General features: G+C 27.4%; 1 protein-coding gene across 1 annotated transcript; it reads right to left on the reverse strand.

Annotated features, from left to right (window-relative positions):
• Positions 1 to 1,171: 1,171 nt before the first annotated feature.
• Positions 1,172 to 24,031, reverse strand: Pu (GTP cyclohydrolase punch). The gene is made up of 6 exons (XM_067263420.1): positions 23,638 to 24,031; positions 4,729 to 4,838; positions 2,735 to 2,790; positions 2,607 to 2,638; positions 2,443 to 2,527; positions 1,172 to 2,365 (listed from the first exon to the last, which is right to left on the reverse strand). Exons 1-6 carry the CDS (start codon positions 23,939 to 23,941, stop codon positions 2,239 to 2,241), a joined length of 714 nt encoding a protein of 237 aa, XP_067119521.1. The 5' UTR covers positions 23,942 to 24,031; the 3' UTR covers positions 1,172 to 2,238.
• Between the last annotated feature and the right edge of the window lie 1,842 nt (positions 24,032 to 25,873).

Genomic DNA, 25,873 nt, shown 5'->3' on the forward strand with positions numbered 1-25,873 from the left:
TTTTTATATAACTTACGGTACTTTATTACTTTCAGTAAATATTAAATTTTATTGGCTCAAATTATTGATCTTTTTTGATTTAAAACTGTTTGTACAGTTCTCAAGAAAATAGAACTTTAAATCCAAAATTGTGAACAGTATTTTTTAAGATTAAAAAAAATTAATTTTGTTGAATTTAAATAATTTGCAAAGGTGTTCAAAACAGTTGAATCTTATGATTTTATTAAACACGTAAAGAGATTTTTTTCAATTCTTCTTGTGAATTACAGAATGAGTAGTATTTTGAATAATTAAGCCTTTAAGAGAGAGAACTTTTCTTATGCAAACCTCTAATTTTGAGTAAATATTTGTAAAATCATTGAACTTTTATAACTCTTGCACGGTATATTTTAATCATGATCTATCCAAATAAGAACAAAAACTGGTAATTAATAAACATATTTTCATCAAAGACTTTAAATAAAAATATTCATTTAGTTTTGTGAAAGATTCATGCAATATTTCTATGAAAGTGAAGAAATAATCATTTGGAATAATTAGAATGAAATGTTTATAATAAAATAGTGAACAAGTACAGTAAAACCTGTTCAAAACGGAACCTTAATAAAATGGAGACCTGCCTAAATGAGAAGAATTCTTCGGAATGTACCGATTTTCTGTGTTAAAAATAATCCTGTTCAAAACAAAAATCTACCAAACTGAAAAAAACCGTACCGTGCCAGTCCGGTTTACACAGGTTTTACTATACTTAACATGAGAGACGATAATGCAGTTATAATTATTGTAATTTTGTATTTTGGGTAGCCTATATAGGCTTACATTCTTATTTATGTGCTTTAATTTGTTTCTTAACGATAACTGACAATTAAGAGTAAACGATTAGATTTACCTATGGTATACAAAATTGCGGCTCGTCTCTAATTCCAGCAAACAGAAGAAGGGAAACAGTGGGGACGCACGTTCTAACCTAACCTCTTCTAATAATTTGGTTGGTAATAATTATGGTAATTTATTAGAATAGGTTAGGTTAGAACGTGCGTCCCCACTGTTTCCCTTCTTCTGTTTGCTGAAATTAGAGACGAGCCGTCATTTTGTATACCATAGGTAAATTTAACCGAATAAACTTATAATAAATATTTGCTTTAAAAATATTTCATTTTTGGACAAAAAATACGTAAAAATACATATTTATTTCGAACAATACATAGTTACTATAGCAAATACAGTAATATAACAATCTGAATCATCCTATATAACAATGAATCGACAAAAATAGATGTAATTTCCACAAATTATGACAACATGATCACAGTTTTTACACAGTCGAATATAATCTAATGCAAAGCGCGATTTAGACAATTTTATATTAGCCAATAATTGAATTTTTAAAATATAATATTATATAATTTTAAATAAGTATATACAGAGAAATTCTTAATAAGTTATTATATATATATTTATATGATATGTATAAGGTTCAAAACATTTTTTGGTTGAAATGCATAGTTTTATGTATAAGCAGACCTTATATAAATTTTTGTAGATGTTTATTTTTTTGCCACAGTTTTCTTCTCGTCATTGTTTTAAATAATATTGTATTATAAAAATATATTAAAGTATTTAAGCTATAAAATAAAATCTAAAAAAGCAGTATTTTGTTTACTTTAAAATGTTTAAAGATATAAATGTTATTCTCGTGTGCAGACCGACAAGTGATAAGATATATACAGTACGGTCACGTTAATCCGAACAGCTTCTACCATTCCCCTTACTAAAACAACGTCAATTGTACACCCGAATCTCACGTATAAAGTAAATCTAAGTCACCTGTTGTGAGATTTGCTGCTGCAAAATATCGTACAATAGTAAAAAAATGGTTTCAAAGCGTAAGCATAGTATTAATCCAAACTACCACGAGTCTCAATTAGTTCGGATTAACGTGCCCTTACTGTAGTACAAGTGATGATGCAGATACAAGTGATACGATAGGCACAGCTGTGTGTATATGTATATATATACAGCTATACCTATATCTACACATTTTAAACACTTAATATCGATCAATATGTAATAATACCGATCATTTAAATATAATACAAAGCTTTTATGGTCCACTTTACAACATATTACTTTGATTAATATGATATTTTAACTTTGAAAGACAACAGATTCACGACAGCCAGGCATATATATATACTGTATGTATATATATACGTGTGTGTGTATAGTTTTTCTTTTCTATTGTCTAATCAAGGTGAGAAATTCTTCTCTAGTTTTAGGATCCTCACGAAAAACACCCAACATAGTGCTGGTTAATGTCTTACTGTTTAATTTCTGTACTCCTCTCATGACCATACACATGTGGCTATAAATAAGTCAGATGTATAAAAATTACTTCTCGAACGAGTGTAATTATTTTGTAATTTATTTAAAATGACTTACGTAGCTTCGGTTACGACACCTACTCCAGTAGGGTTGATGGCTTCAGTTATAGCAACAGCAATTTGTTTAGTCAAACGTTCTTGAACTAGGAAAATTGCAATATTAAATTGATTAAATTATAATAATATTTTGAAATGTAAAGAAATATGAATTGAATGGCATACCTTGTAATCTTCGACTATAAACTTCGACTATCCTATTTAAAAAAAATAGAGACATTGTGGATCAAGAAATACTAGAAATTTTGAATATTCTAGAATTTAATTCTTATTATGTACTGTACAGTACGTACCTAGCAAGTTTACTCAATCCTAAAACTTTTTTATTTGGTAAATATCCTATAGAAACCTGAAAATAAATTTTATACACAGAATATTATTTTTAAAGAATACTTAGTTTTTTCCCCTCTTGGCGTGAAAATACATATCAAATATGTCAATCGATAACAATGAATTCATATTTTAAAAAATTATGATGAATTATCAAGAATGGAGCGGAACCAAAACTGACGGAGCGTCACTTTATGAATAAAGATGTAATTCAAGTTTGGAAAAAAAAAACACTTATAGTCCGTTTATAATTACATTAACACCGAAAATTTAATAATTATTGGTGAAATGCAAGATGATTACAAAACCTCTGAGGATATTTAGGCATACTCATTTTATTTCTGAAACTCCTCTAAATCCTCGCCACTTAAGGGTCCTTTAAAAGTATATCACTGATGTAAACCGGAGGTTCCCAACCTTTTTCATGTATCGATCCCTTTATACAATTTTTTTTTCATCGACCCCTTTCAATATTATATATTATAAAATATTGTATAAAAATTATTATAATATTTAATATTTTTCGATAATGGCCTTTAATAAATTCTACAAATGAAGCATAGTTTAACACTTGATAGTTCAAAGAAATTAATCAAATTAATAGTTCATTATTAATTTATATTATTAATAATAGCAGCATTAAATTACAAAATTAATATATTGAAAGTAATTTATGTAATAATTTCAGTATTTTTACTCGAATTGCAAATATCTGTGATTTTTCAACGAATCAGATCAATGCAACATATGGGCGACTCACCAAGAGGGATGCAAGAGGGAAACTGGCCATGTTTAGGTGTTAGACACGTGAAGAAACCCAGAAAACTTCACCTGGTCAGTTCGTTAGTGAGGTACGAACCCGCGACTAGTGTTTAGTTGTTTGAATTTTCTGTGAATATAAATTTTTAGACTATTGCTAAATATGCAGCCAATTTTGTTTCTCAACTTTTCACATTTCATCTACTATAAAAATATATCGACATAAGAATGTGTTTTTGATAAAATCGCATATTTTAAAATGATATAAGGAAATGCGGAATAATAACAGTTTTTTAATTGTAAGAATTGAAAAAGGGAGCGTGACACACTAGAAAATTATTAAACGATAAAATATATGAGCATTAGAAGAAACTGACCAGATAAGCAAGACTATTATAGACATTGTTTATCAGCAAAATTTCAAATCTATTTTTTTTTTCTTTATGGATAAAACATATTAGTCATGATTCTCTTTGTCTACACTATACACTTTGCTCCGATATCCCGTATCTTTTCTATTTTTTACATGACTGCATTTATGTTTAAATTGATATAATTTATTGAAATTTAAAGATCGTACGAATAAAATGTCAATAAAATCGAAAGGTTGAGGGCAACACTAACCTAATTCTGTTTTTTAAAAGTTGAGACGTTGTATTGTAAAAATGAATGTAGGTTACTCTAGTTTTTCATATTTTTCCGTTGTACTTGATTTGTTTAAGTCAATATTTAATCAGATTCTAGTAATATCATATTTGGAGGCAGTATATGAAAGTACAGTACATCACTGCTAACTTAATTTTAACATCAGAGACCACTGTTGCACTCAGCCTTTCAATTGTTTATTTTGTTACAATATATATACATATTGTAATATATTTTTGTAAACTATAATAACTTTTTATACTTTACATTGGAATTATATTAATGAAAACAAACTACATTAAAATTTGCAATATTTATATACAGTAGAAATTAAAGTTCAATTAACAGGAAGTTCGAATTAACGAGAGTGGGCTGTATTATAAATTTAACTAAACTATTTACTATGAAATATATTTATATTTTTACAAAATAATACCTAAACCTCTTTAAACCTTCTTATCTTTGAAACATTTCACAAGTTAAGATTTATGTTTTGTTCGAAACCTGAAGATTTCATTCAGGCTTTATTAAATAAACATAAAAATCTACTTACTTTGCCTATAAAAGGTACCAAGTGATGTTCACACATGGAGAACATTTCGATATCTTTCACAATAACCATCTCGTCATGATCTTCGTGAAATATTGCGTCATTAACGACATCTGAAATGAAGAATAAAATATATGAGAATTTTAATAATGTGTCTCTTTTCTTACGTCATCTTTTAGAAAAGATGTTACTGGATTTGATACATTATGAGAGAGGGCCGCATTGTGGGTCTGGTCGAATCACGATGGATATGATTAAAAGGCTTCTTAGTGCCCACAGGACGAAAAGAGTCGTATATATGATTGATAATGAAAAATGAATTTGTGAAAAAAAACTTTAGTGAAAATTTTAAGTGCAAATATATTTTGTAGTTTTGAATATTTTATAGTATAATAGTTTATATTTTAAATTCAAACAAATTCTCAATGAAATATGATTACAAAATCACAAACCAACTAAAAAAAACTAGGAGAATTGATGGGTACAACAATAGAATAAGGCAACTGCGATAGGAGGGACACGAAGAAAGTCGGTTCTGTACAATAGATGTAAGTCAACACAACTAGATAAAAGGAAAAAGAGCTCAATTTGACGACGTCTCTGACTATAAGAAATCTTTTGTCCGCTAAAGTTGCTGACACACATGAATAGTTACAGAAAAAAGTTTCTATACATCGGCAGTAATACTTATTTCTGATAAGTACAATACGTTGATCAATTAGTTCAATCGTTAAGGAATGTAACACTCGTTCCTTAATACCAATATGAAATGTTTATTTTCTATTTCACAAATTATTTTTATTATAAATAAAGTGAAAGTTTTGAGGTCTAAAAATCGCTTATTTTAAGCTTCGCGTTTAAAAACGAAAAAAAAAAAAATTAATTAATGATCCCTAGAGATGTGCAAATCAACCAAACTTGCAAATATGACTAAAAGAAAAGTAAAATTTTTTCAATCTAGTTAGTCACTAATTAATATTCAGAATACGTAAAATATAGTTACGTAATTCAAGTAAATTAAATGATTTCCTGCAGGCTCGTTATTTATAATAATAGATTCAAAAAACCAATATAAATTTGTTTTCAGAATTTTTTCTTCAAAAATAAATTTATATCCATTAATTATATTATATTATAATTTATTCAGTAAAGAGATAACGTTAATTACTTTAAAAATATTGAGTATAGATAATGATTTATAAACGAAAATTACGCGTAATTTCATAAATAAGTTTAAATTTTAAGATAATTAAACTGTCAAACGTGCATATAAAGCTAAAATTTACATATGAAAATATGTTTAATTTGCAATCCAATAAATTCTTTTCAAATTTAAAATATTTAATTAAAAGTATAATAAGAAAAAAGTCGAAAGTGTACGAAAGTATTATATAGTTTTAGGGGTAAATATCAAGTTTCATTATTAGAGAATAATTTTTCCATTATTTACTAGCTGGATACAAGTAAACAGACATAGATTGAACGACATTGGGACTAAAGACGGATTTCAAATCATGTGGAATTTAATTCCAAAGCATTTGACTGAGTAGAGTCAGAAGGCGAGTAATTGAGGTTATTATAGCAACGACACACAGTCAAGCTAGATGTGTGTCATTTTAGCAGTTTGCCTTGGTTTCTGATTGAACGGAATGTCAGCTATAATAGCAATAACTCAGTCCAATATGACTTTTTCAGTATTTTACTTCATACATCACACGTTTAATATAGAATTTGGCTTGTGGATATTTAAGAAAAGGATGCCCCGACCTTTTACCTCTTGCGTAACTTGAAAATAAAATAGTGAAAAGTGCAGTAAAGTATCTTTTAACAAGACAACGAGACAAGGGACGGATTTAACGGGGAGACTGATATGAATAGAGAAGAGGATTTTCCACATCCTTATTCTATTGAAATACCACTATTCGGGTACTGAAGCGAAAACGTAAGATAATTAGGCAATGTCGTTCGCTACCAGATAGGAGATGATCTAGTCTATTGACAAGATATCATGCAACTAAAAAGAAATATTCCAAGTTTCGTCGTTGAATGGAATATACGAAATATTTGAAAATGTTAAAAGTTAGTGAATAGCTACTCCTTATTATCAAGAAAACCTTTTTAATAGATTAATGATAAGATCGCTAAGTTTTTAGATCATTTAAATTGAGAATAAACATAATTTAAAGATTCTTTATTAATTTGAAATATAAAAATAATTTTCCCATCTTTTGATATGAATAACTGAATAAACAAAAATGATTACTTTAATTATTTTAATACTGTAAAAAGTATTTTTCTTAGGAAATTAATATGGCAGTAAGTTAATATGTAACTATCATTAAACCAATTAATAAAATGTCGTATATAGTTTGACAAATATAAGAATTATAATTTGCATTGTATATTTATATTATCAAATATTTTATTATGTAAATAATTTAATATAAGTTAATATTATAATATATTAAAATCAAGTAATATTTTATAAACCGTATACACAAATATATATTTTCATATTGTAAGTTATATCAACTGAAACTCCAAAATATTTTATCTAAATTGTATCAAAACATATTATTAACAGCCAGAGTCAGAGAAAACAACTTTTTATCCAGATAAGATTAAATTATCTTGTAATTTTAATCTTACATAGAAAAAATATTAAACGTAAATTTCAAAACTAAAATACAGAGCGAAAATAATTGGCTAAATAGATCATACAGTAAAATACATTATAATGTAATATATAATTTTGTATTTACCTTTATTAAAAAACTCATATATTTTATCTAAGTTACTTTAGTTTATGAAATATTAAACTTTACACGTGAATATTCTATTATTTGTAATCGTATATTAGGATATAAACTATGTTTACAAATCTTATCAATGCTATTATAGATAAAATAATGTGTTCTATGACTTCTTTAAATAAATAGAATAGTTTTACTCTGTTTTTTCTATGAGAATGATGTAATATCACTTTGAATATGCATATATATAAAGTCTCTTATGCTATGAAACAGAAAATAATATCCTTGACATAGAATAAGAGCAATTAAATTGATCAGACTGGTTCTAAATGAGGTCACGTTCAAATTCCGAGGCCAAATTTGAACTTTGATTTTAAAGCTGAGATTACAATACTGGCAATATCACACAGTACTGTATACATTTATCACTTCTAACAATGAAATCTTTCGTTAGATTTTGTGGATTTATGAAAATGACAGCCCAGAAAAACAATAAAACGTTCCATCAACTCGACTAGAACAAATACAGTTAAATCTATAGAAAAACTGGAGCACTGAAAACAATGAATCAAGATTCAGTTACTTGTAGATAGCTCCCGATGACGTCACTTCCTTCCGTGACAAGAAAGCTCCATTTGAACTTCTTTAGATAAAGTCTTTAATTAAGTGCAATTAATTTTATTCCTCAAATAAGCAGGACTGATAGCTTTTAAGTAATTATATAACTTTATTTAGGTTGTTTGTGTTATTTTCCGCTTTTAATTTATTTCGAAGAAAGGTTAATTGGTTTAACACGTTCTACAAAATTAATTGCTCATTTACGCTATTAATTAGTTTAGAAGAATAGTTGGATAAATGATTGAAAATGTAATCAATATAATATTCAATTATAATTTAAAAACAGAATTTTTTTTTTGTATTTAAAAAGACTTTTATTATTTCCATCTTCCTTTTTAAGCTTTTAAAAAGTAGAAATAAATTAAATAAATAATAAAAACTGAAAATTTTCTGATGTATTTACATTAATAACAATCAAAAATTAGCATTATAATTACAAAGATATGTTGTAAAAGCGTAGAATAGCATCAAAAGAGAAGACTCTCAATTCTTTTAAGCGAGGTATTACCTCCTCTGGGATGGAATCAAGTCAAAAGAAGATGATTGATGTTGATACTTAAAGACTCTTGGATACTTCTAATCTGGGAGATAGTATTAATGCCCAACTGTTGCGCCAATGGACATTTATCTCTTGCAAGGACGACTCATCCATACATTATACAGTCCACGGGATATATTTAACACGAAAGATTGAATATTACGGCAATATACTAATGATTAATGTTCACGAAACTTTCATCGAGAACCATATGAGATGAGATTTTATTGAATATAATTAAGATAACAAAAACACACAAAAAGTAAAAATAATTCAATTAAGTAGAGCTTGTAAAATTTCATTTTAATGAAGGAAGAGCGAATAAGAAAAAAATATTTTGCGTGTATTTTGCATTTTACAAAAAAATATTTTATGCATGTAGATAATGATATTTCAAGAACAATTTTTTTTTACTAAGTATCAATTTATCAACCAAAGAGGACTTGGTGAAAAGGGAATTGCATCTCTGGAGAAATTATCTTAAAAGACTCTGGTGTATAGAGAAACAAGTAGCTTGACTTGTTCAGATTTATGTTTTAACGTCAGTTTTTGATATAGTAATAAAAACGATGCCATTCGAAACCACCTACGGTTAAAACATAAAAAAGAAAAGCGCTTATATGAGAAAGGGGGTGATCATTCCATTCAATTTAATTACAGAATGGCCAGAAAATACAAAGTATATTTTATTCAATAACGTTTATTACCTTCTTAAGAAATTTAATAAAAATAGAATGTCTGATTCAATATATATATATATATATATTGTATAAATATATTTTTAGATTTTTTTCCTAATTAGTGTTAAATTGAGAATAGTTTTAAAAGTTGTCTTTAAATTTAGTGTCCTACAACGTGAGAAATAATACTCCTTTGTCACGTAGTGATCAGACTATACAGTTATACGATATTTCAACAGAGAATTAAGACATCTTGTATAGTTTTGTTGTGTAATTTTTCTTATATATTTATATAAAAAATAAATATAAAATATATCATTGTCTTCATTACCTTCAACAATGACTTAAAAAAAAACTATAAAGTTAGATTTTCAGCTGTATTTTCTTTCGATAGAATTTTATTTATAATAATAATATCCGAAGATATTTCAAAACGTCTGAAAATCGGTAACTAATATGTAAATTACATAATTTCGTGTCAAACTCAATGAAATAGCGTTTCTGTATCTTCTTCCAAGTGTTTTTATTTTGAATAAAATTGCAAATTTCCTAATTTACTTCGCGAAGAAACGAAGTTAATTTTAATTATTTGTTTAAAAATACCATTATTAATTAAATTGCTATTGATTCCGTGAAAAGCAATCGAGTACGCTTGAAATATGATCTTAAAAACATTTAAAAATCTTTGACGAAAATTTTGAAAAATACAATTGTTTAACAACCGTTTCCTAAGTACATTTTCATCGTTAATATGTCATTAAATTACAATTAGTAAATCGTCTTTATTGTTCAATTCGAATTGATTCAATCTCGGAGAAAGTTAAAACGTACAATGCAAGGTCAAATTTACAAATCTTCCTTTTAAAAAGTTATAACAAATCAAAATTAAACATTTTTTTTAAAGTATAAAAAACATGTATTTTCGAAAGAAATATGTCATCGTATCAAAGGCTACAAAATTTGTAATTTTTTTTTTCTTCTATAAGATTTTAATCAGTTCAAACATTGGCATTAATACACTGATAACTTTATTAATATTAAATTGTTCTTAATTATTAAGTTTTATTTAATCAAAATATTTATGTAAGATCTGAGATTCTAACCAAAGGAAGTTTGCAAATTCTTGTAGAAAATAAGATAAAGTAAAAAGATGTCTTAGAGTAGAGTATATTGCTTTAGAAAGTCATTTCCTAGGATAACGTATTCTAAAGCTATAAAATGAAAACCGTAAAGATGAATTAACAAACCAGCGGGGAAGAGTTAAATGAAGAATCAAATATTATTTATAATCTGAGCCACGAAAGATTATATTTTATATATAGTGGGATTATATATTAATTATATTAACCATCTGACAAGATCATTTAGAAAACATTTATTTAAAGGATAAAATAACAATTTAAAAAGTGATTTCTTCGAAATTTATTTATGCTTAAAGAAACATAGACTATATACGAGAAAAGTTTTATACAAAGGTTTCACAGTGGTACAAAATATAATATATATTTAAATTATTGTATTATTGTAATGTTCTCCACTTCGATTATTAATAAATTTGAACTCTTTTAAGAATACTCAAATAAAGATTTTATTGAAAATAAATTTATTTTAAAATTAATTAAAGAAAAGCTATAGGCGTGTTTTCTAATATATTGACGTTATCGATATTGATGTATATTGATGAAATCGTTTAATAAAAGATAAAATCAGATAGAACATTTTTAAATAAAGGTTTATCTTTATAATTTATTTCACTAAAAAGATTGAAGTGAAAAAACAACATCGATTATAGAATTGGTATAAATGCTTAATTTAATAATTATTATAATTCTTAATTACACGTAACGTAATTAAGGAAGAAAATATAAGAATTTGCATAATAACATTCCGTTCCTGAATTATTTTAACATTTTCTTAAAATATTGCAAAATATTCCACGGGATGATTGGGCAAAGTAAAAGAAAATTTCAAAATTGAATTTGTTACGTGACATGATAAAATGAAAAGTTATATTAATTTTAAAAATACTCCTCTTTCTTAGCTTTGAGCGTATATCATGATTATAAATTTGAAAGAAACGACAGACACATAGTAACAAATATAATTATTTCATCGTAAAATTATTTGTTTGGTAATTTTTTTAGCATCGCGGAACTTCTACACGTAGCTACAACAAAAATTTCAAGTGATCTCTTTTATATGTAGATTATATTCACAATCTAAGGAAATTAAATAATTAATTCACGTAATAATAATCTTCGGTAAACTACGAATTATGAATTAAGAATATAATATAAAATTTTTACGAATTTAAATTCCTATCACTAAAGTATTTCATATAAAATATTTTTTCTTTAAGCAATAAAATGGTTCTATTATTTTTATTTATAAAGGTTTTAAAAATATTTTTGATTTATTAGCTGTTACAATAAATTCCTTCTACGTGCTTTAATTCTAATAAATGCGCAAAACTTTATTAAAATAATTTATTAAGAATTTTCAAAAGGTTCCGATCAGTAATAATATCTACAATTCATAGTATTAGAAAATAAAATACACACGGCCTACTTATTGTAAGTTATTAATGTAGCAGTAATTTAATTTGTAACAACAATTTAAAATAAACATAATTTGGAGATTAATTACTAATATTAAACTTATTTCATTCTTTTATATCTCTTTAATACTACAAAATAAATTTATTCGATTCGAAAAATAGCAATAAAAATTAAATTAACAATTAATATATATACTTATAAACATATTTTTCAAGATTTAAAATTTTTATCTCCTATAATTATTACTTTCCCGGTTGTTATATATAAATGAGGAAAAGTATGGCGATGGGTCAAAAAATGACTCCCAAGATTTTTACATTTTTGGCATTCGGGTGACCTTGAAACGTCGAGAAATGCAGAAAGAAAAATTCAGGTTTTTTTTCTGTACGTATGGATGTTAGTGTGTGGGAGACACTATTTTGTTCACCCTCTTTAAGCTTAATTACTACTGTGCTTTTTGTCGAAAATTTCTGAAATTTTGCAGGGACGCTTGTTTATTAGGAAAATTGAGTTGTGTCGTGTCATATCTCCGTAGGGTCGGACTTAATGACGATTGTACTCGTTATAAGCATTTAAAAATTTCATAAAACCCAACCCTACCCTCAAAATTAAGCTTTTCGCCGTTTTATAATAATTTAAAAATATAAAAAGTTTTAAAATAAAATATCATAACAGATGGCGCGACTAAATGTTGCCGAGAAAGTTAAGCAACTCGTTGTTGGGTTTTATATTATATTTCTTAAATGAGTTATGGGTTTTTTATTTTATAGGACTTTTTAATATCAGTTAAATGCCGTTCCAAAGTTTCTTCTTATTCTGATTTTTAACAGTAATGACTTGTTTACATTTTGAAAAATATTTATTTACAAAGAGAAATAAACTAAAAAATGAAAAGTTTGTGTTGCTAGAAAATACTATTCTGAATTCTGAACAGTTTTCTAATATAATGCAAATAAGTGTACATAATTAGCTGTCGTTATATGGAAGTTATTTATCTAATCCTCTTTGTTATGACCTGAAGAAGTAGCGCAACCGTAACAATATGTCAATACAGTAGAGGAGAAATAGGCAATACGATAGTAAATATTAAGCGCGATTAGATTAATACTAAAATTTTACCCAAAAAATAATAATAATAATAATAAATAACGGCAGTAAATTTAATATATGCATATAATACCATCATTTGACTTTTTCCATAGTATATATGGCTTCATTTCTGATTATTTCAGAATAATAATTATTATTAGAAGTGTAAATATTAATATATAAAACAAAAAATCCATTTTAATTTAATCATTATAAATGAAATATTATAATTTATCAGTGCAAGCACATCAAATCGCAATGTTTCGTATTATTCTTATCAAATATGTACTCGGAGCGTTTAGCAATTAAATTTTATTCAATATTCATATTGAATTTTCCCATTTAAAACAACTTTAACATTTGCCTTTGTAATTTAGAATATACATGATATAAGCAATTATTTATTGTAACATGGTCACAATGTCGGGCTGCAATTGTTAATCATATTTTTAAAAATTTTTTAATTTAAAATATATGCCCTCCATCTCAAATTAGTAGTGTCTTGCCCCTGTACTGTACTGTACAGTACATCACACTTTTCTGTTAGCAATAGAGTCGTGGAGGTCATCTATCTAACTCGTTTCAGGGAAAAAGTTTTGATTTGCGCCGGAATTTCTTATATACTTATTCGGGCCTTCTGCCCCTACACTTTCCATATCTGGTCTCATCTTTCATCCACCTAACTCCGTTCTTGAGATTAAAGACAGACGGACGATAGTAAAAATTTAGTTTCTGAACTTAGATCGCCCTGTGAGATAATGGTGCTTAGTTTTCTGAAAATGTCAACGAAATCTATATGAAATGGAAAACTTAATTTAAAATAAAATAACGCTTAACGAAATAAATTTAATTCTGCATCAGTTGTGTTTTTCTATAATTACTAGCAGGCACACGGCGTAATCACACCGCTAATATACTCAGTATTAAATTCCTTTTCCATTTCAATGTATACTGTATTTGTTTTCGTTACAGTCAAATAATTATAAGAATCTTTAGGACTCGATATATGAAATTGTCCATAAATTACGTAACAATATTTTGATGCTTCTCAATTACCATTCCACTCCTGTAACTCTCCATGACACGTAACGGTTAAATTTACCTATGGTATACAAAATGGCGGCTCGTCTCTAATTCCAGCAAACGGAAGAAGGGAAACAGTGGGGACGCACGTTTAACATAACCTAACCTATTCTAATAAATTACCATAATTATTACCAACCAAATTATTAAAATAGGTTAGGTTAGAACGTGCATCCCCACTATTTCCCTTTTTCTGTTTGCTGGAATTACAGACGAGCCGCCATTTTGTATACCATAGGTAAATCTAACCCACGTAACATATACCTACCCCAAAATTAATTAAAAGTTATTTTACATGTTACTTTAATGTAAGTTGTGTTTTAACAGGTTTTAACAGTGTATTGACTGAGAAGGAGCAAAAAAAAAAAAAAAAAAATCTCAAAGTTGTTTCGAAATGCACATGAAATGTTTGAAATATATTCAATAAAGGTTGAATTGAAAGCTTAGGAATCTTAAAGTTGCAAAAATCAGCTTACTGAATTACATTGACGCAAACCGGTAATCCCAAAGAAGCAGATGTAGCTACTTTCCAAATATACGCAGGTTACGACAACTGAAAATGTGCTGTAAGTACTTTTAATCATCGATTAATTCTTAAAGGCGAGAGAGAAATAATGGCGGCATTTCCGGTTTGCTGGCCTGCGATGTTAGACTCGTATGATTGGCAGACAATATAGATCATGTTTCATAGATAAAACTGTAATTCTGAGTGGTTATGTGTGATATTTTTCAATGCTTATTTTTTATTTCTCTATTATAAACTTTTTATATAATATATGTTTATTTTAATACATTAACTACAGAGAAGAGTTGTAGTCACTATTAGTTGTAAACTTGTTTTTTTTATTTAATTTACGGCGAAGTTTTTACAAGTTTTAAATTTCTTTTTTAATTTATTCTGAATAAGGATTTATAATGAATATATTAAAGCTTTTCTTGACTAGTTAGACACATGCAATTATATAGATCATCTCAAAGTATGAATCGTAGTCAGGGGTATCGAGAGACGTCGCCGGGCTCTTATAATAATAACACGTAATAAAAACGAATTGTGGGATGATATTCGGGCCTCTGTGAATCCCGGGACAGATTTTACCCCGTCATCTCCCCCTCGTCGGCCCTGATTATAGTTAGAAAGTAAAACAATATTTCAACGAAAACTATTGTATTATATGGCATATAAATAGCACTCCATTTCACCAGATCATATTTAGGAAAAAGTATTTAACGTATTTAATTTAAGTCATTCCGTGTCTTTGGCACTCGATCCCCCCTTTTTTTTCTTAACTGTACTTTCTAATTTTTAAAATAAAGGTAAAATCAGAAAGGCCAGTTATATTTGTCAAAGAAAAAAGGAGTTTAAAAGAAGTAATTTATAATTAAAATTTACCATTAAAGTATTCAACGTGAATACATGTAAAAGCTGCTTAACTATAGCAAATAATAATAAGCTTAATTAAACAGTAACATTTTCATTCAAGAGGTGGGATAGGTAAGGTTACCTGTAGTCTACCGAAGGTCATTTGAGGAATTCATTATCTCTTGGAAATTCACAACTTTACATATAAGATGCAGGCCGATTTTTTTAGCTTGTTTTTGGACAGAAGTCGCCATAAATTAGGTATATTAATACATACGCTACATAGATAATGAAGATAATAAAAATATAAAATATGTGCATTTACACGTCATTGTAAAAGTAGAATTTTCAATAAAAATAATATAAATTATGGAATAAATTTAAAATTAAATAAACTGTAAATAAACATATTTATTTATAAAATAACTAAAAATTTTAATCTGATAAAGAACGAAAGTTACACTCTTAAATTTGTTATCCAGGAGATAAGTAGACATAACGAAAACAATTAAATTTTTGAATATGTAATGCTGTCATTTAAGATGTATACCTACAAATTAAGACAGACAACATTACATATTCAAAAATATGAATCATTTAAATAAGAATTTAGTAATATTTATTACAAAATTCTTAATTAAAGGATTCATATTTCTATGAATTTTACTTCTGTTAAATGAAATAAATAATCCGTGTTGGCATCTCATTTCATTTTTAATTTTAAATAAAATAAAGGAATCAAAAGTCACTCAAATACTAAGAAATTAGTAATTGAGTGACTTTGGAATAATGAATTAAGCACTCAAATAAGTATGAAAAACAACTTGTAAAATTTACTTTAGGAATTGGCGATTCAAATAATTTAATTATCACGTATTTGAAGCAATTCCTTAAACAGTATTTTTTCCGTAAGAAAGCACCTTGCAACAGTGTTACCTGGATCAGGTACATAGTACATTCTAGTAGGTATCACGTAGTTTAAAATGAAAACATAAATGAGCTTTTTAAAATTTGAATTTGAATGAATAAATAAATAAAATTGTTTACATTCTTTAATAGACTGATAGACACAGAAAACTTGACGGGGTACGGAACACTCTTGAGGATGTAAGACTCCGAAACTCTTCTATAGCTACGGGCCTGGTTTAAAGACGGTTTCACCTGTCATTTTTGTTCTAATTATTTAAATATATAATTTATGAATCTAAGATCCATTCCTTGAAATTTTCTTAGTGATTTTGTGATGTGTTTAAATGATTTGGTTTTATTCTTTTGATTAATATTTCTACATTCGTATTATAAGATATTCTCCCCCCTCTGTTAAAGCTGCTCAGATTCAATAAACTCTAATATAGACTTTTATATTTTGACTGAAATTTTACTAAGAATTTCTATTAGTTTTGCTAAAAGATACATACATACAAAGAATGTTTAGATAAAATTAATTAAAATTGTTCTATTAGTTAAATAAAGCGAGATTTAGTTTTAAACTATAAACAACTGTAAAGATTCATATATTATATTTTTAACAAAAAGACAAAAACGTAAAATCCACGGTGGCTATTACCATAGAAATGAACAGTTGTATGTTATTTTTCTAGTTAATTTAAAATCTTTATATTTATTAAATATTTAACTGGAGGTATTTAAGTCATTATCTTGCATGTTCGCTATTAAGAGAGAAAATTTAAAAGTAGTTAGTCTTTTCTCTATAAATCGAAAAATGACATACAAATATTCAACAAAAATGTTTAAAGATATTTCAAATAAATGCATTATATTCTTTTGCTACGTTCATTTCTATGGTAATAGCCACCGTGGATTTTACGTTAAGGTATGTATAATGAATAAGTAATTTGGCATTCGGTGCTTTAAAAATTATAAATTTTGAATTTATTAATAAAAAAAATAATTATTTGATTAACTCTACGATTTTCGTTTAAAATATAAAAATAAATTCGTTATACAAATAATACAAACATGATTAAGTAGACGTAGCTATTCTATTTAGAGTAATGGATTAAGAATTGCTCAAATTCGGCTTTCAAAATTAATCAATAAAATTTAAATTGATATGATTTTAATCAGTTTTAAATTGAATGATAGAATGATATTTATAATCTTATCATCGATATTATATGATAAATTCTACATTTGTTGATTTAATATATGATTTGAAAACATGATAAAGTAACAATATAAGGATACACAAAGCTAAACATTATAATTTTAAATTACAATAAGTCTAATCAGCTTATAATTATTAAAATCTGTGACTTAATTTAGATTACGAATGAAAAGTTACAACTTAATTTGTCTGTTTATTCTAGTTTTTGTCTTTTTGTTAAAAATCTAATATATGAATCTTTACAGTTGTTTATAGTTTAAAACTAAATCTCGCTTTATTTAACTAATAGAACAATTTTAATTAATTTTATCTAAACATTCTTTGTATGTATGTATCTTTTAGCAAAACTAATAGAAATTCTTAGTAAAATTTCAGTCAAAATATAAAAGTCTATATTAGAGTTTATTGAATCTGAGCAGCTTTAACAGAGGGGGGAGAATATCTTATAATACGAATGTAGAAATATTAATCAAAAGAATAAAACCAAATTATTTAAACACATCACAAAATCACTAAGAAAATTTCAAGGAATGGATCTTAGATTCATAAATTATATATTTAAATAATTAGAACAAAAATGACAGGTGAGAGGTGTGAGGAGGACAAAATTATGAAGACTAAATTTTTTAGTGTTTTTCTACATTCTAATTCGAAAGTGAATTAATGTTCTGGTTTTTAAATTTTATTAATTGTACACTTTCACAGGAATAAAGATTTACGGATAAATACATCAAATTTTTTTGTTATCATATAGTCGTAGATTTTATTCTTTATTATGTAATAAATATTAATGTGGAATAATTTTCAAAATTAAAGTCACTTCCTTAGTTTAAGGAATTACATTGATTGGAAAATAAATATGTACTGTACAATTGCACATGTACATTTTATTTTAACATAAACACTCGGTATAGAAATGATAAATGTGAAATACATTAAAAAAAAGACTTACTGAATCAAATAATCCACAATAATAAACCCAATAACCATACATGTGTTTACATGCTGAAAAGTAAAATCTCTTTTCTTCAGGAACTTCAAATGTTATGAAGGTTATTAATGTGTATGGTCACTTCTGATTGCAACGCAAGGCTCGAAACGTGCTACATGTTGCGAATCAAGATGCCCAGGAGAGTAGTATTTAGCCGCCATTCATATTGTAGGGCGATGCGCAGTTCCTGGATGGTAATATGAGGAGAGAGAAAGATGAAAAATTACACCCTAGAGCATCCTAAGCAGGCTCTATCTGGCGCCTGTAAATGAGCGGGCCACTCCAAAAGAATGTTTAAATTCTCTTCTAGGTGTTGGACGACCAGTATGATTCTATGGGGTCGAGAGTTATCGTCCTGTAAAATGAAACTTTCTAGACATGATCTAACAATAGGGCCGAGGACTACATCCCAGTACCTCCGAGCCGTCATTGAACCCGCTGGAACCACATAGAAGTCAGCACAACTGTCTAAGTATAGTCTTGTCCACACCATAACATTGCATCTTCCCCAAAAGTCAATTCAAATCGCGTTTGAAAGATGACATCTGATATCAGGTTCTCTCCAAATCAACGTACTGCACGTCTGCTGTTACTTCTTAGAGTAAATCTGAATCATCCATTGACCTTTGTCCAGTTAAGATTTGGATTGATCCATGTACCATTGACCTTCAGTCCAGTTAAGATGCTCTCTTGTTGTTTAATCGTTCTCTCCTGTAACAAGCAGTAAGAAATATGCAATGTTCAGGTCTGTGAGTTGAAAGGGACCTGTAGCTGCACGAAGCTCAGACCGTGAGGGTCAATATTGTAGAGTGAGTGGTTCGGGGCAGATACTCTTCTTCATTTGTTGTTGTAAGCCAGGGCGGGAACGACCTTCTAGAAGATATTCTGGCAACATTTCTAGTCTGTGGAAAGCAACGACAAAGCCTATGAACTACTGATGGATAACATTGAACCAACTTGCCACTTGTGCTTGTGACTGTCTGCTTCGTGTCTGCCGATCACTCTCCACCTTAAACTGCCAGATAAATGTTGATCTTCCATTTGAAACTTTAAAATCGCTTTAGAAATGCAAGAAAATTTTTTGCAGCACACAGGATAAGCAGCAGAATTTAATTATCTATATAGGCTGATAAGGTACTGTACAGTACATGTAATCATACCTGTGTTGACAAATCGTTCGATACAAAATTATAGCAGAAATACAATATAATAGAAATGCACCTCATAATCTGGAACTAACCAACCACTCCACTTTATCGGGAATCCAAGAAAATTACGAAATTCACTTTTATTACAATATTTTTGTTGTGTAACTCTAACATTTTTCAATCAATCGCTATTAAAAATTGTTTGCACCTCGCAAACATGTTTCGTTTACATAACAAGATTGTGCCAAAACAAATTTAGTTTTTAATACGATACATTTACGATTATTGAAGTTTTCTTTTAATCCACTAAATATTAATATATTGCCTTGCTTATTAAGAACTATATTTTATTTAAAACAACTCATTTTAAATACATGATTATATAGCTTTTTAAATGTTCTTATTGGACTCCAATTTTCAAATTGCCGACCTGTAAATTCCCACTGTCGTCCATGTGTTTGCATGTTTCTTCCTTAATCTCGAGAACGAAGTTAGATAGATGAAAATGGAGACCAGTTATGAAGAGCGTAGGAGTCGGGTGCCCCGATTAATTGTATACGAAATTCTGATCTGGACCGAAAGCCACGCGAATTTTTAAATTAAAATACGATTTAAAAAATGAAGCCCAGCATTGTACAGTATAATGCCAAAATAAATAATTGCTCGCCAATGATTAAATGATGTCAAATTTGTCGGGTTAATGTAGAAGTGATTAATACGTAACTAAATTTCATTTTAAGTAAAGAAATTTTTTATTTTGAAAAAATTTGCGAATTAATTGGTCTCTGAAACGAATTTCTTATCTTAAAAAGTACATTTAGAATTTTCTAAAACTAATAAGACTTCTCGTTAACGAAATTAAATTACATGCATAAGTGTAAACAAACTAAACGTAATAAATTCAAATTAATGATTACATATAAAAAAATATAAACTGTATCTTAAATATCTTTAATGTATTATTCAAATTAATCTTATAAATCAATGATATTTAAGGTTCTGAATATCACTTAAGAAATTTTCTTTAAAATTAGTAGATTTATTAACATTGTTTACTATTTTCATTCATAAACATGATATAAAGTTGTTAATGTCTTTTTATTCACACAAAATATTTTTTATATATGTATATGATATATTTGATATACATAATGTATCTAATGATATATATATGTAATATATTCACAAAAATTTATAAGAAATTCAGCGAATGTTTTATATAAGACAATCGAAATAATGACAATTCAGTTTCTTTCAAAATATTCTTAAACAAATTCTATTGATAAATGAGTAATATTTTTTCTGTTTTGTTTTATCAAGTAATAGAAAAAGAGTAAGTGGAATGAATCATTTTAAAAATGATATTTAGATCTGTCGAGAATATTTATTTCTCTGTCAGAAATATTCGAACTTGAAATATTTATGACTATGCAAATACGTTTAAACGAAATTATTTGTGGATTTGTTTTAAAAATTTAATATTCTATCAAAGGTTTTATGTATTTAAAATTTTCAATAGAATAGTGTCCATGCAATAGCCTTATTAACTATATATTAAAAGTACCTATTTTTTAAAAGGCAACTACATGTTAAACATGGTAGGAAACTAAATTTCGAAATATAATATGGAGTGCTGAGAAATTTTTTGTAGACCTACATACAATATCCTGTATCACGAAATCACGGGTCATAACAATATCCTAATTTTTCATTATTCAGAACTGTAGTTCATAGTCAAATTCTGAATATAATCATGTTATATCTAATTCTTTTTTGATTTTACAGAGGAACAACACTATTAATTTCCGGTCGAAATATCGAATTTTGTATTATTAAATTTCTGAAAATAAAGTACTTTTGCGTAAACTGAAAGCAATATCTGAACATAGCATATGAATAATAATAGTATGAGTTTTAAATCAGCCGAAAGCTTAGCTTAAACAACTTTGTCTTGTTCATTGAGCGTTTTCATTATTAAACACCTAATACTCTCGTAATCCACAAAAATCAATAATTCGATCATACCCTTGAGTTAATATAACCAATTTTTCAACAACAGACTTAGATGTAACAGTCAAACCGAATTATGTATCGAATTTAGAGATGTTAAATACAGCAAAGATAAGGAAAAATAAATAATCAAATAACGAAGACAAAGCGCATTCCGTTTTGTTTAGTACAATTTTAAATTAAAATTAAAACCTGTGAGTTAAAAATGACGTTGATCTACTTGTAATTGTTCAAATTTATGTTTTCATTACGATATTAAAGAATTTATCAACATTTAAACAAAATTATCTTATCGCGTCATATAGCGTGGTAAACCACGCTATGATCACTGTTTATCTCATTCTGTTGCAATATATGCGAGGATTTTTCGAAATTTCCGATTTACACAATTGTAATATCCGATATTTGTTTAATTGAAGAAAGATAATGAAATATTACAATAGGCATTTAATTGATTTAGTTAAAATAGGCGCCAAAAAGTATATGACACAGTTTCATTTTTGGAAAGTTTTCCAAACTTTTCTACCGTACATTAAAGGTTAAAATATTATTAATAAATGAAATTAAAGTGTTGACATTTCTAGAATTAAATTTAAAATATTCTAGAATATTTTTAATAATCATTTTTTGATGTTTAATATCGCCATAGGAAGCGTCCGGAAGCTTAAGCTTCTGTTACTTAAAAGTACAATTTCCAAGGTCTATCAATAATTTATAGCAATTTAAACTTAAATTATTGTTGTATGAGCATAAATTCATCGCCGGATAAAATATCTTACTGTCGGTGATATTCATTATAAAAGCTTTCGATAAATTATGCTTGAGTATCAAAATATATTCAAGATAATAAAGTAAGAGAAACGAAATCTTTTGATATTTTATCTTAAATACCCCTGTAAAGTAAACTTTTCAGTTAGTAAACCAGATTATACTATTCCGTTTTTTTCTATTAAATAAATAATTTAAATACCACATTCTACACTATTGACTTTAGACATAATTTTTACTTAATAAAATAAAGTATAAACCAATTAAAAACAAGAAATTTTCCTAAATTATTAAGGAAGGAAATTTAAGAGAAAATTCCACTAAATTTTCCTTAATAAAAATATATATTAACAGTAAAAATGTAGCTGAAAATGTTTAGAAATTAAATAATATATACTTTTTTTTTGTATAATAATTTTACATAAATTATTCAATGCTTAATTTACCTTATTATTGGACTCGACTTTTTATATTTTGATTTCTATATAATTTATTAAACCGTGATTTTTAAAAATTTTTAATATTAATTTTAAGTTAATTCTATAAATTATAAATAATAATAATAGTATATATTATTACATTTCATTCTTAAAACTGACACGAATTTTCAAAACTTAATGAATTGTGTCATCAAATATTACATTTAAACAGAAGACAGAAGCTAGTATTTATTGAATATATTTAAAATGAATGTCGATAGCAGTGACGTAACTACTATTAATGAGCGGTCGAGCGATGCTTAAGGCCCCACGAACATAAGGAGGCCTAAATCAGGCCCTAAAAACTGTTTATATGGACAAATAAAAAAATTCTCATATTCTTACTAAGAAAAATGTCAATATTTTTTGTTTTGTTACTTTTTTGTTTTCTTTATAAATCTTTTTCTCTTTTTTTTTCTATATTAAATTTTCTTTAAATTCCTATACCTAGGAATGTAGAGGGGCCTCTTTAAAGGGTCCCTTACCATATTTTGCTTAAGGAACTATACAGTAAAACCTGTGTAAACCGGAATCGTACGGTAACCAGTTTGGAAGGTTTCCGTTTTAGACAGGTTTTGCTGTATTTATAACGATAAATGTAACACGTTACAAGACATATTCCAGGAAATATATTCAAATTGACGAGTGTTTAAAGTCGATTTACACAGTAGAAGACGTATTATAAATAAAGGAAAGAAGATAAACTTACCAGAAAGCTTCTGATTGTAGCCTTTAGTAAAAAATAGCATGGCTTTAGCCGCTCTTTCCGGTGTTTTAAGTAAACCTTGGCGATCGGGATTCTCTCCGATGCTACTTAGAAGCAGACGATAAGCTCGAGACAATTCGGCAATTTTGTTCATCAACGTTTCATCCTCGTAAACGGGTTCGTAATCGTCGTGGAAGTGCTGATTAGACGATCGTCCGTTTAATATGGGTTTAATAGATTGATGATTCATCTCCGAGTGAAAGTTTTTAGCGGGACTCAATAAATGAGATCTGTAAGATTCCGACATTCTTCGAATCGATACAGGAAGCCAAATGTCGTCTGCTAACTTTGCGTCGTTTGGTGTCGCCCCGATCGTCGCTCGACTGTTGCAACAAGTGAGCGTCTGAAAATATAAAGACGGAGTGAACTTCTGTCATTGGCTAATCGTCGATGACGTCGTTTAAACTATAATACATTTTTAATATAATTAAAATTAACTTTTGTAATTAAGATGGCTGATGTTATATATATTCGAAAATAAATTATAAAATATTTATCTATATATTTTACATTTTAAAGTGAAATTTACGATAAAAAGAATAAAATGTAAGTAATATATTATATATATATATAATATATTTACGCTTTAAATTCTTTGAACTGGTTTTTAAATGACACAAGTTTAAGGTGATGCAATAATCTAGGAAAATTGCTATTGTCTTTAATAAAACTTGCTCTAACAACTCTGATTTTCGAAGCAGCTGCTAGACATATGTTTTATAAAATTAAATAAAATGAAGTTAACTTTTCTTTATGAAATAATTTTGCATAAATTATTCATTCTACTTGATTTATCTTATTCATGGATTCAATTTTTATTGTTGACTTATGTATTTAGCCCGTAAGAAAAAGACCTTTTAGAAATTTTAATATTAACTTACTTTCATTTTATTTATAGTTACACATAAAAATATAATTGACACGGTTATATTAATTTTTAAAAATATTACTAAATTATTAACGAGCAGATATTTATTGTGACATGGTCACAATGCCGGTCTGCAATTTTTGTATGTTTTTATTTTAAATTAAATAAATTTAATTTTATTTAATTATTAATATTTAATTCTGAGGTGAAAGGCTTAAATTTAAAATATAAGCTCTCCACCTCAAATTAGTAGTGGCCTGCCCCCGTGCATCATACTTTTCCTTCAACAATAGAGTCGTGCCGGTCATCTAACATCTTTCGGGGGAAAATTTTTTAATTGAAATGACGTGACTTCCGATGTAAATCGGAAGTTCCTGTACAGTTAATAGGGGCCTCCTATCCCTAATCTTTTCATATCTGGTCTCGAAGTTTATCTATCTAATTTCGTTCTCGAGATTAAGGAAAGATGGACGGACGGACGACAGTGCGAATTTCTAGGTCTACAATGTTTTTTCAAATTGCAGTCCAATAACAAGAAAAATAAATATATTTTTTAATTTAAAAGAAAATGAAATCTGATCTCTGATTATAATATTGCTGCTTAAAAAATAATTTTCTTTCTGACAATATACACACGAAGCCTATTATGTAAGAGATTTATTAATTATATATTTATAATTATATTAAAAATAAAATTACAGTCAAACCTTTGAATAACGGCCACAGAACAACATTAAAAATGGCCGCTGTTAACATGTGGCCGTTATTGGAGGCCGACTGTATATTATAAGTTTTATATTTATATAAGAAATCAAAAACTTACATTAGAAAATTTTTGTAGCGTCCTCAATCTATTAATTCCAATTTCAAAATGATAAATTCTTTTCTTTTAACAGAAAGTAACAGAAAAATTTATTGTTTCCACTTAAAAGTAAATTTAAAACAGATTTTCATTGAATAAATATTATTTTTTATTGAAATATTTAATTAAAATTTTATAGAGATAATAATTGTTTGGAAATATTAGCATTTATAATTATTGTAATGAGATGAATCGGACGAGATTCGCTGAAAGTCGGGCAGTTTAAACTCTACCAATTACTTCTAGATTAACAAAGTGTCAAACATTCCTTTGCCTGTACAACTAAATTAAAGGTTGCTTTGCTGCAAAATTCTTCACGTTAACGATCTGCGGGGGCGAAAACCAATGACAGTTCACTAACGACCGTGCCAAGAAGTCAACCAAACGGAAACTCTTGCATCCTGTTGCCATAGTTACCACAGTAGGATGCATCAAGATGGCTGAAATGG

The sequence above is a fragment of the Centruroides vittatus genome, unplaced genomic scaffold (genome assembly GCF_030686945.1).
Source record: "Centruroides vittatus isolate TY-2023 unplaced genomic scaffold, ASM3068694v2 contig_1776, whole genome shotgun sequence".
In the NCBI taxonomy this organism is placed as follows: Eukaryota; Metazoa; Arthropoda; class Arachnida; order Scorpiones; family Buthidae; genus Centruroides; species Centruroides vittatus.